Genomic DNA, 12,138 nt, shown 5'->3' with positions numbered 1-12,138 from the left:
CTCAACTAACAATTCTAAGTTAAATTATAGCCGGAAGATTTCTCAGCCACTTACACTACAAAATATAAAAACTTTCAATTTTTACCAAAACATTTTAATAAAAATCTCAAATATTACAACCAGTTTTTTTCAATAAAAAAAAACTAAGCCCTTCTGATACAACCTGCAGTCCAATAAATCTCCTGGTATTTAAGCTCCAGCCATCACACAACAGCACGATTCAGAAAGTTGGATTCGACCCCATCAATATAGCTACACCCGTGGACATCAGGTGTATCCAGTCCAGATAGCTCGCTTGCTTATTCTCACGGTCGCGGTGGGCGCATGCCAGGTGGAAGGGGACCTAAGAGGGAAGCTACGCATGTTAATAAAGACACACACAGGCCAACAAAAGGTATCTCACCCCCTTTTGCAATTAAGATTCAACACCTCCCCCCCCCCCTCGAATTAGCTTCTTACCAAACCCCTCACTTCGGTCTCGCTATTAGGAAATGCACAACAATAGTCCTCATTGAATGAGGGGAGAAGGCTCTGATGTACAGGTCAAAATGGCCTCCCGAAATACAGATGCATTTCAAAGTATTCTCTGCTGCTGCATGTGTTATGGGCTCGGGAGGAAATCAATAGAATTCCTAAAGCCAACTGTGGACACAGTTTAATGACTATCAGGCACATGGAAATGTTGGCATTCCTGTGGGTGAGTTATAGAGTTAACAGCATGAAGGCTAGAGATAAAGCTTGAACACAACATGCATTTCACTCTGTTTACCCATTCTACAACACCTATTCTCTTGATTTCTACACAGAATTTAACATGCGTTTTAAGCAACATTCCTCACTCATCTTACCTCTCATTCCTGGTGGAGGTGGCCTCATTCCTAGAGGCATTCCCATTGGTGCCCCTCGACCAGGAGGCATCCCCATTGGTGGTCCCATTGGTGGTCTCATACCAGGAGGGGGTCCCATCATACCTGCAAACACACGAGAGTCAATACTGAGTGACAGCGCACACAATCCTTTACATTTCACACAGCACAGATCAAAGCAACTACTTCACAAGCGTAGTGCTATGGGGTAAGAGCAAGGGAGTGGAACTCGTTGGTGGGTCTTTCAAAGAGCAGTCACAGGCACGATAGGCCAAATGGCTTCCTTCTGTACTGTGTGATTCTATGATACATCACAGACACATGATCACATCATTCTTAAGTGTTCAACAATCCTAAGGCTGATCAGAAATGGCTCTGCTATACCAGTATCTCCATACATCTTGTGCAACTAAGATACTCCCTGAAGGCTTTTCATCGCTCATTCAAAGAACCATTGCCGAAGCTAAATGATGCCAAACCAATCTGGGCTTCCTGCCCCAGTCAGTGCTAGGTTTACCGAGTGACCATCAGCAGGATTATTCGCAAAAAGGATCACCATCAGGTAGTTTATTCATTCATACAGTCATTGCGAGTACAATGTACGAGATCACGGCTATAATGGTTATAATGAAATACACTAAGAGTTGACGTGGTCTTAAAAAAAATCAATAATTTATTTCAAAAATGACCTCATCCAGACTGCCGACAGTACTTCAAATCAATGTAATAACTTCTCTCAGATTGGGTCATGCTTCATGTAAGCTGAATCATCAAATTCAGATTTTTGGCGGCTTTTTTTTTAAAAAAATGTTAGTTTGTGTCTTTTCTGGTCCTGCCCAATCCCAAATTCTGACGATACATCCCACCTTAACCTATTCTTTCCAGCATATTCTTTTGTTTCTGCATTTCTATTAGAGATTCAGTCATGTTCTCTGTAGAAAAGGATATTCATTTATTTTAGACCTTGTTTTACAGCATGCTCATCTCCTCCCAAACCAGATCACGAGAAACCTTCCAACAGGGTAAAGACAACATGCTCTTAAACTAAATTTAGGCTCAATTTCTTCATAAGTGGAACCATGGTTTAGCCCACAAAACATGCAGTCAATTCACTTTATAGTATACTCTGTGAAGCGCTTTGAGATGTCTAGAAGATGTGATAAGGCGCTATATCAAATGCAAGGATTACTATTATCCCTGCGGCGGGGCCTGGTTTTCAGAAGAATGCTTATGGTACACCCTCAAAAGCTCAGCTTTAATCGTCTCCATCATACTGTATACCAATAACTGTGTACCTGGTGGGGGGGCTCCTCGTCCCATTGGTGGGGGTCCTCCTCGGCTTGGGTACTGCTGTGGTGCTGCTGCGATGCTGGACGTAGCTGCAGCTGCTGCAACTGTGCCGCGGCCTTGTGGTGTCATCACCTGTTTAATCAGCACAGATCCAATCAATACCACCAGCGGCAACAGATATACAGCACAATGCCACCGTGTGCAGAAAATACAGCATAATAAAAATAGCAAAATCTCCCTTCGCTCTTACGTACCAGTCACTGAAATCACACATCCCTACATGGGATTCGATGGCAAGTCCGTTATGATTCGAGCATCGCGCACACAAATATTTCAGACCCTGACCTGCACGAGACTGCTCATAGCTCACGCAAGCCACGTGCGTGCCAAGATTACAGGGTGTGATTCCTGCTCTGTATCGAGTCATCCAGTGGTTAGCACCATCATAATTGTCACCCCTGAGCTGGGGGTGGGGAAGAGAGGTTTCTCTGTCCTCGTTATTTATGAGGGAGCATCATTAGAAGATCGAGGTCTATGAAATTCCAACTCACGATAGTCGGTTTCACTGCACATACACACAGCGGCCACTGTGATCGGGTCACTGCCAATGTCTACGGCCACATATACGCAGTGAGTGGTGCCCACACTTCGGTGGTGTTGTAATCACCCCAGCGCTCTTAACAGGGCTACCTACACTGTATTAAACCTTGTTGGATATTGAACAAGCACACAATTTGGCCAATCGTCTGCAACAATCATTGTCTAAGTTCGCACATGACAAACAGCCACTTGTACAATGTTCTAACTTTGCTAAAACTACAATTTAAAAAAAAATCCACAGTATAAATTTTGAATTGTATTAAAAGCAATAACCTGCAGCATTCAGATTACATGACGTAAAAGTTAGTCATTTTAGCTTCTGAATTCCGATTCCTGTGAACCATACACAAAATACAAGAGTCTCTCCTGCCCGAGGAGAGAATAGCAAAAAAAGGCAATGACATTATATATGTAAACTGATGTTTTAACTGAAAAGCATGGACCTGGGGAAGCAGAGATAAACCAGGTCTTATAAAATAAACAACAGCAGAAACGAGTCTTACCTGCTGCGATGGTCCTCCCACCCCTCGGATAGGCCCTGCCAACCCGGCTGGTGCCTGTGGCATTGGTGCCCCAGCAGGTACCCCTCTGCCCGCTGCACGGCCAATGCCGGGACCTCCGGCTGCGCCAGCCAGAGGCACGCGAGCAATACCAGTCTGCAATTACAATGAGAATGTCAGAATCATCCAGAGAACCCACACAGCAACTGTTACATAGGCAAACACAAGAAATAATAATAACCCCGGCATTTGATATAGCGGCTTATCACATCGACAAGACATCTCACAGCGCGTCACAGAATACACTGTAAAGTGAATTGACTGTATTCTGTGCGTGAAACACGTCTAACAAAGCAATGATCCAGCATCATTTTAGGAGATCCTGCCCACGACAAGTTCACTTTTAAGGGTGTTTGTTCTGAACCTAACCAGGAGGGTGGCTTACATCAACACAAGTGCTGCTTTTTATAATAGCCATTAGGGCAGGCAGGTCAAAAAACTTCCATTTTCTTCAGCCAATCTCTGAGCAAGTGATTAGATCACCAAACTATCACCAGCTGCCTTAATGTCACCGTAAAAATTCCAACCCATCCCCTTGCCATTCCTTTACTGCCCCACTGTCAAGAATCACAAGTTTCCACCCAGGAGACATTGTGGCAGGGTTCCTGTTTGCATTGAAGCACCTGACTGGTGACACGCTTTGGGATCTCGCACCAAGTTATAAACAAAACAAGACATTCTAAGGATCAATCTCTGCTACAAATGATAAGTGGTCACAGCAAAGCCCATTTAGAATCAATGCTGTATGTTCCAAGAAAGGAAGTAGAAAAATCTGGATAAGCTAAAAGAACTCGGTGGTAGACAGTAACAACAGCACCGGGTAATTGTGAGACTCTCTGGAACTTCATCCCAAAGTCCATCCACTTCACTCCCTTCCTGAGCTCACTGAAGGTCAGCCTCAGCATATACCTTTTTTGGGTCATCTTTCCCCTCCCCACCCCCCTCAGCTCGGGCGAACAGCCGACAGGTGGAGGCGGTGGAGTTTCAGAGGGTGGGGCAGAGCGAGATGTACGATCAGAAGTGGAGGCAGTGTGAGACGTACGATCTGAACCAGTCACGGACAGAGCCGTGAAGGTTGAGGGTCTGCATTCAGCTATTCATTCACTCAATCAGTTGTTTGAGACTGGGGTCTCCTGTTATGCCCACATACCATACCAAAGTTCAGATACAGGATTCAATGGCAGGTTTTGAATTTCTTTCTGTATTAAAGCTGCTTCCAGCCAGGCCTCCACTGAACACAGATACTTACATCTTTTGGAGGAGGTCCTTCCACTGTCATGGAAACGAGGGTTTCCCCTCGAAGTAACACCAGCCCAAGAACACGCTTCTCCTCCCGTTCAGGTTGTTTGGAATTCTTTGGCCTTTAGTGATAACAAAGAATGAGTTTCAATGGCAGACTTTTATCAGCCCCCACTCAGCTCCAACCCAACACGAGGGCCACCGAGACCCTCATACACACATTTATAATATCCAGGCTCAACTACGCAAACTCCCTGCTTGTCAGCCCCTCCAACTCCTCCCTCCATAGGCTGCAGATCATCCAAAACTCGGGTTCCTGTGTCCTCTCCCCACCAGGCTCTGTGACCCTATCACCCCCATCTTCAACGGACACCACTGGCTTCCGTTTACACAGAGAATACAGTTCAAGATCCTGGTCCTCACCTTCAAAACCCTCCATGGCCTCGCTCCCCCCCTACCTCTGCAGCCTCCTAACCCTCTACCAATCTGCCTGCTCCCTCTGCTCAACGGGCTCCGGCCTGCTTCACGTTTCCCACCTCGCCCGTCCCACCATTGGTGGGCGGGCCTTCAGCCACTCTGCCTCACCCACTGAAACGTCATCCCGCAGTCCCCCCGCCTTGCCCCCTCCCTTGCCTCCTTTAAAACCCGTCTCAAAACCCTCCTCTTCGACCATTTTTCGGTTACCCTCCTTCACAGCGTGGGAATTCTGTGCAGGAATTTGGTGAGAGTGGGAATTCGGTGCAGACTAGGAAAGCAGTGCTTAATTATAAAATATATAATATTTATATTAAAATAATATAAAACACATCTGGGAATATAGCAGGGTTTCTGAGCTCAAGGAGAAGCTGGAGTCACCATACAGGAGGCTGAAGAGTTCATAGATCGAACGTTTCAGGAGGTGGTCACCCCACAGCCACAGAGGGTTTCATAAAGAGAGTGAGTGGATTGACCACCCGGCATGGTAGGAAGAGGGGACGGGTAGTGCAGAAATCCCCCGAGAATGTGGCACTCACAAACCGGTTCTCTGTACTGAATACCAGTGTGGTTGATGACACTTCTGGGGACAGGAGTCAAAAACAAATCGATGCACAGGGGGACACAGACACAGCGTTGAAATCATCACAGAACGGGCGCAAAGCATTCTACAAGCGGAAGGGGCACATCCAGAAGTCGTGTTCCATGTTGGGAGCCGTGACACGGGGAAAAAAAGGGCAGAAATCCCTATATGGAGAGTATCAGAAGCTAGAGAAAAAGCTTAAGAGTAGGATCTCAAAAGTGGTGATCTCTGGATTACTCCCAGTGCCTTGTCGGAGTATCAAAACTGCAGGATCAAACACATGAATGCGTCTGGAGGAATGGTGCAGAAAGGAGGGCTTCAGGTTCCTGGATCATTGGGACTAGTTCTGGGGCAGGTGAGACCTGTACAAGGTGGATGGGTTACACCTGAACAGCGCTGGGATCAATGTCCTCACAGGGAGGTTAACTAGTGTTGTGCGGAAGGGTTTGAACTAATTTCAATCAGGATGTGGCATCAGAGAGGAGAAAAAAGTTACATATAAGACTAGAAGAGACGAATAGCAACGCAATAAGGAGTATTCCAGAAAAAGGGGGAAATAGATGGGAGAAATGCAGAGCAGACTAAGTTGGTCTTGCAGTGCATGAGCGTAAATGCGTGGAGTTGACAAATAAGATTGGTGAACTACTGGCTCAATCTGCCACATGGAGTATAATGTAGTGGCAATAACGGAGACCTGGCTCAAACACGAGCAGCAATGGGATATTCCTGGCTATAATGTATTCAGGAGGGATAGGGAAGGGAAAAAAGGCGGTGTGGGTGGCAATATTGATTAAAGACACGGTTATGGCCCTGGAAAGGGACAATATGCTCGAGGGTCCAAAAACAGAATCTATTTGGTTAGAGTTAAGAAGCAGAAAAGGAGCTGTTACTCTGTTAGGAGTATACTATAGACCACCAAATAGTGGGAAGGAGATAGACGAGCAAATCTGTAAGCAGATGTCAGAAAGATCCAAAACCAATATAGTGATAATGGGGGAATTTAATTATCCTAACATAGACTGGCAAAATAACAGTGTAAAGGGCAAGGAGGGGCAAGGATTCCTGAAATGTGTGCAGGATAACTTTCTAGATCTGTATGTTTCCAGTCCAATGATGAAGGAATCAGTGCTGGATCTAGTTATGGAGAATGAAGTGGCGCAAGTGGAGCAGGTTTCAGTGGGAGAGCATCTGGACAACAGTGATCACAACATCATTAAGTTTAGAGTACTTCTGAAAAGGGACAGGTAACAATTAAAAGTGGAGATACTCAACTGGAAAAGAGCTAATTTCAGTGAGTTAAAAAGGGACCTGGCAAGGTGGACTGGAAAAAAGATTGGCAGGTAAAACAGCTAACAAGCAATGGGAATCCTTAAGGAGATGATAGTTCAGGGACAGAACAAATACATTCCCACAAAGGGGAAAGGGCATCCAAACCTCCCTGGATGAATAAGTAAATTGGGATTAAAATAAAACAGAAAAAGGAAGCTTATGATAAATGTCAGGTCCAAAATTTAGAAGATAATCAAATAGAATATAGAACGTACAGTGGAGAACTTAAAAAGGAAATAAGAGGGCCAACGAGATTGTATGAGAAAAAATGATCAGATAACATAAAAAGGAACCCCAGGGTATATTTTATAAGCATATAAAGAATAAAAGGTTAGTCAAAGGTAGGGTGGGGCAAATTAAGGACCAAAAAGGAAATCTTCTTGTGGAGGCAGATGTACTGAATGAGTATTTTGCATCTGTCTTCACAAAAGAGGATGCAGTATTGGAGGAGAGGTTAGAGAAATTGGATAAGAATGAACCGGGAAGAGGTACGAACCTCCGCCCTCCACCCTCTCCGATCCCCAGCTTATAATAATAGTAATATTCCTTGCATTTGATATAGGGCTTTTCACATCTTCTAGACGTCTCAAAGCAGTTCACAGAATATGCTGTAAAGTGAATTGACCGCATGTTTGTGGGTGAAACGCGGCAGCCAATTGTGCACAGCAGTGTCCCACAAACAGTCGTGGATTGAAAATGACCAATTTATTATTGTTTTTTGTTTTGGAGGGATTATTATTTGGCGTGTGGAGTAAGGAAACTTGCCCAAGGCTTCGCCCTGCCTGGAATTGAACCCAGGTGTCTCGCTTGCTCTAATCACTGAGCTACAGGACTCCACACTGATTGTACAGTGCCTTGGGACATCCTCCCAATGTGAAAGGCGCTATACAAATGTAATTTTGTTGTTGTAAAAAGCCTTTCTTACTTGATCTTCCTGAACTCATCGCAGTCACACAGGATAAGGTTCATGTGTTTGTCGAATGCTTTGAAGGTTCCGATAAAGATGCGTCCGTCCTGAAGGATGCACCGCATTCTGTAGTCAATATGCTGAAGCATCTTACTGCTCTTACCCACCGTCTGAGGACAGAGATAAACACGTCACACTCAACACTAACTGCTCCAACGTAACTGAAACTCTATAAACAGATCACTGAGGACATCAGCAACCATTCAGCGGTGCTCAAACCAGTTTTTACTTACCAAAATCACTGTTGTCACTAGACATATTCAGCATAATTTGTAAATACATAAGAGGCAGGAAAAAAAAACACTTCAACCATTATGTTTTAATGTGTGTGATCCTCTTAATTCATCTCAACCGAATGCTCCCACCAACAGTAGTTGGCCTGCAATATATTATTTATATATTATATTATTTAGTTCAAATTGCTCGCTCCAAACACTTTACTTACCCTTTCATTGCTGAAACTTTGGTACCAAGTACTGACACCTCATTGAACATAACTGAACAAGTTTATTTATGGGACCAAGTTCTATTAACTGATTAATAATAATCCTTGCATAATTTATCACACTTTCGAGACATCTCAAAGCCCTTCACAGAATATACTGTAAAGTGAATTGACTGTATATTTTGTATACAAACAGTCGTGGATTGAATGACCACATTATTATTTGGGAGGGATTACTCCCCCTTATTATTGTATCATTTTAATTGTTATAGCATAAAATGATTCGCTGCAAACAAAACAGGGCTTCTGCTGCTGTTTGGCGATCGCTTTTGGGAAGCTCAATTAGAACCAAGGCTGTGGGGTCCTGTAGCTCAGTGGTTAGAGCACTCGCTTTGCAAGTGAGAGACCTGAGTTCAATTCCAGGCAGAGGGCGAAACCTTGGGCAAGTTTCCTTACTCCACACAGAGCCTAATAATAATCCCTCCAAAACCAAAAACAATAATAAATTGGTCATTTTCAATCCATGACTGTTTGTGGGACATTGCTGTGCGCAATTGGCTGCCGCGTTCACCCACAAACACACAGTCAATTCACTTTACAGTGTGTTCTGTGAAGCGCTTTGGGATGTCCTCCCGACGTGAAGGATTATTATTATTATTATTATTATAAGTAATATTCTGCCCATCGAGTCTGAGTGCAGTTCTCTCCGCGTTAGAAAGTGGAATCTCCCAAATGTAATGCCAACGCAGAGCCGCAACATACACAGGTGCCATTTGTGTCTCTCGTGAGGCGCTTTTTGGGACATCCTTCCAACGCAAAAGGCACTCCACCAAACGGAAGGATTATTATTAAGACCCTCTTCACAGGGACATGAAAGAGGACAGTGCTCACCATTCTGGTGGGCGCTGAGCGAGCGAGAGAGTGAGGGTGAGTGAGGGTGAGAGTGAGTGAGTGAGGGTGAGTGAGAGAGAGGATGAGAGTGAGGGTGAGTGAGTGTGAGAGTGAGTGAGAGAGAGGATGAGAGTGAGTGAGAGAGAGGATGAGAGTGAGAGAGTGAGAGTGAGTGAGAGAGAGGATGAGAGTGAGAGTGAGTGAGAGAGAGGATGAGAGTGAGAGAGTGAGAGAGAGGATGAGAGTGAGGGTGATAGTGAGTGAGGGCGAGAGTGAGAGAGTGAGGGTGAGTGAGTGAGAGGATGAGAGTGAGGGTGAGTGAGTGAGGGTGAGTGAGAGAGAGGATGAGAGTGAGTGAGGGTGAGAGTGAGTGAGGGTGAGGGTGAGAGTGAGTGAGAGAGAGGATGAGAGTGAGGGTGAGTGAGTGAGGGTGAGAGTGAGTGAGAGAGAGGATGAGAGTGAGTGAGGGTGAGAGTGAGTGAGGGTGAGAGTGAGGGTGAGTGAGGGTGAGTGAGTGAGGGTGAGTGAGTGAGAGGATGAGAGTGAGGGTGAGTGAGTGAGGGTGAGAGTGAGTGAGAGAGAGTGAGGGTGAGAGAGAGTGAGGGCGAGAGAGAGTGAGGGTGAGAGTGAGTGAGGGTGAGAGTGAGTGAGGGTGAGAGTGAGTGAGGGTGAGTGAGAGTGAGAGTCAGTGAGGGTGAGAGTGAGTGAGGGCGAGAGTGAGGGTGAGTGCGGGTGAGTGAGAGTGAGAGTCAGTGAGGGTGAGAGTGAGAGTCAGTGAGGGTGAGAGTGAGAGTCAGTGAGGGTGAGAGTGAGAGTCAGTGAGGGTGAGAGTGAGAGTCAGTGAGGGTGAGAGTGAGAGTCAGTGAGGGTGAGTGAGGGTGAGTGAGAGTCAGTGAGAGTGAGGGTGAGAGTGAGTGAGGGTGAGAGTCAGCTCAGCGGAGCTCTCAGGCCCTTCGGCGGCACAAACAAATGCCATTTGTTTCAAGCCAACGGATCGGATAGATTTCTGCCGCGAAACAGTATCTCGGGACAGGTGTGTAGTTCGGGACAGGACGTGTCGAGCGGCTGCCGGTGGGGGCGGGGGAGGGGCGGAGGGGGAGGCAAAGGCGGGAAGGCCTTTCCCGGCGCCGCGCTCTCTGCGCTCTCGGCCCCAACTCCCCTCTCTGCACCGAGTGCCTCTGCCCGACTAATGGCTAATGGCGGCTGTGGCCGGAACACCCACACACACCGACACACGGCAACGCCGACCGCCAGACCCCCGCGGCCGCGCGAACACAAAATATCCCGCCGCCGGCCCTGCTGCGGGCCTGGGGCTGCGGCCCGGGCTGTCCTTACCATGGCTGCGGGCGGGATGGGCTCACAACCCGACGGATTCACGCGGACCAACGAGGCCGCAAAAAAATATTCCCGCGGCACCGGCGAACCAGAGCTGCGCGCGGGGGAGGCTGGGACAGAGAGTGCGTTGCGCCGAGAGGCTGCTGGGACGGAGAGGGACTGCTGCGCTGAGGCTGCTGGGACGGAGAGGGCCGGCTGCGCTGAGGCTGCTGGGACGGAGAGGGCCGGCTGCGCTGAGGCTGCTGGGACGGAGAAGGGCGGCCCCCTCTTGGTGGACTGGTCTATTCTGCCCGGGAGGCGATGGAGCTGTGTGTGTGTGTGACAGTCTCTGGGGGGCGCCACAGGCCCCAAGGCCCTGGACAGAGTGTTGGACCCGGGCTGAGGGTTGGGGAGGGGGAGGGGAGGGCAGGCGGTGGGGTGGGGGCGGTCAAAGAGGAGGGTCTGGAGATGGATCTTGAAGGTGGCGACGGAGGGGGGGGGTCGAGGCGGAGGGACTGCGGGACGGAGTTCCAGAGGGTGGGGGCAGAGTGGGGGGGGAAGGCCCCGCCAGCCAGAGGTGGGGCGGGCGGGCGGGCGGGGCCGGGCCGGGGGCCGCGGAGCGGGGCCGGAGCCCGCTGGGCGGAGGGGGCCAACGGGGCGGTTGGGGGTTAGGGGGTGTGGCACAGGCAGTGGGGAGCGAGACCGTGGAGGGCTTTGAAGGCGAGGACCAGGATCTTGAACCGTGTCCTCCTGTGCGACGGGAAGCGCCGGGGGAGTCGGGCGAGGGTGGGGCTGAGAGCGGTCGAGGGTGGGGCTGAGAGCGGTCGCGGGTGGGGCTGAGAGCGGTCGAGGGTGGGGCTGAGAGCGGTCGCGGGTGGGGCTGAGAGTGGTCGCGGGTGGGGCTGAGAGTGGTCGCGGGGCCTGGTGTGGGGAGAGGGCCCGGGCTGCAGAGTTCTGGATGACCTGCAGTCTGCGGAGGGAGGGGGGGGGCCGACAAGCAGTGAGTTTGCGTAGCGAGGCCGTACCATAACCAGTGGTATGTGTGCCGTAGCCGTCCTCCTGACGTGAAGCGCCTTGGGACGTCCTCCTGACGTGAAAGGCGCTTTATAAATGGAATCTTGTTGTTGTTGTTGATATGATGGAGGTGTGTTATGAGGGTTTCGGTGGCCCTCAGATACTGTACAATATACTGATACACTGTAAAGTGAATTGACTATATTTTGTGGGTGAAACATAGCAGCCAATTGTGCACAGCAGCGTCCCACAAAGTCATGGATTGGGTGATCAAATTATTATTTTTTTAAGGGATTATTACCCCCGTAAAAGCGATCCGCCAATCGACTAAAACAGGGTTCCTACTTACTGCTTACTTAGGTAAACAGGTGTGTAGAGTAGGGAAACTTGCCCAACGTCTCACCCTGCCCGGGAATCGAACCCTGAACCCCTCGCTTGCAAGGCGAGCGCTCTAACCACTACGTTACAGGACTCCAAGATGACCCAAAGGACCTTCTGAACGGATCTTGCGCATCCTTTCGAGCGAAGGCAAACAGTTTCAATGAAGACAATCTGACAGCCATCTC

General features: G+C 48.3%; 1 protein-coding gene across 2 annotated transcripts; it reads right to left on the bottom strand.

The window, feature by feature from the left end:
• Positions 1-78: 78 nt before the first annotated feature.
• snrpb (small nuclear ribonucleoprotein polypeptides B and B1) lies at positions 79-10,753 on the bottom strand. Of its 2 annotated transcripts, none has more exons than XM_042341753.1 (7): positions 10,580-10,753; positions 7,867-8,018; positions 4,566-4,677; positions 3,260-3,412; positions 2,162-2,288; positions 849-971; positions 79-355 (listed from the first exon to the last, which is right to left on the bottom strand). In XM_042341753.1, the coding sequence occupies exons 1-7, from the start codon at positions 10,580-10,582 to the stop codon at positions 306-308; spliced, it is 720 nt and encodes a 239-aa protein (XP_042197687.1). In that variant the 5' UTR covers positions 10,583-10,753; the 3' UTR covers positions 79-305. The 2 variants fall into 2 exon arrangements, with proteins under 2 accessions (XP_042197687.1, XP_007910630.1); XM_007912439.2 differs by having other exon boundaries at positions 79-343; positions 10,580-10,747.
• Between the last annotated feature and the right edge of the window lie 1,385 nt (positions 10,754-12,138).

This window comes from Callorhinchus milii, unplaced genomic scaffold (assembly GCF_018977255.1).
Source record: "Callorhinchus milii isolate IMCB2004 unplaced genomic scaffold, IMCB_Cmil_1.0 Scaffold18, whole genome shotgun sequence".
In the NCBI taxonomy this organism is placed as follows: Eukaryota; Metazoa; Chordata; class Chondrichthyes; order Chimaeriformes; family Callorhinchidae; genus Callorhinchus; species Callorhinchus milii.
This window is presented reverse-complemented; position numbering and strand designations above follow the sequence as displayed.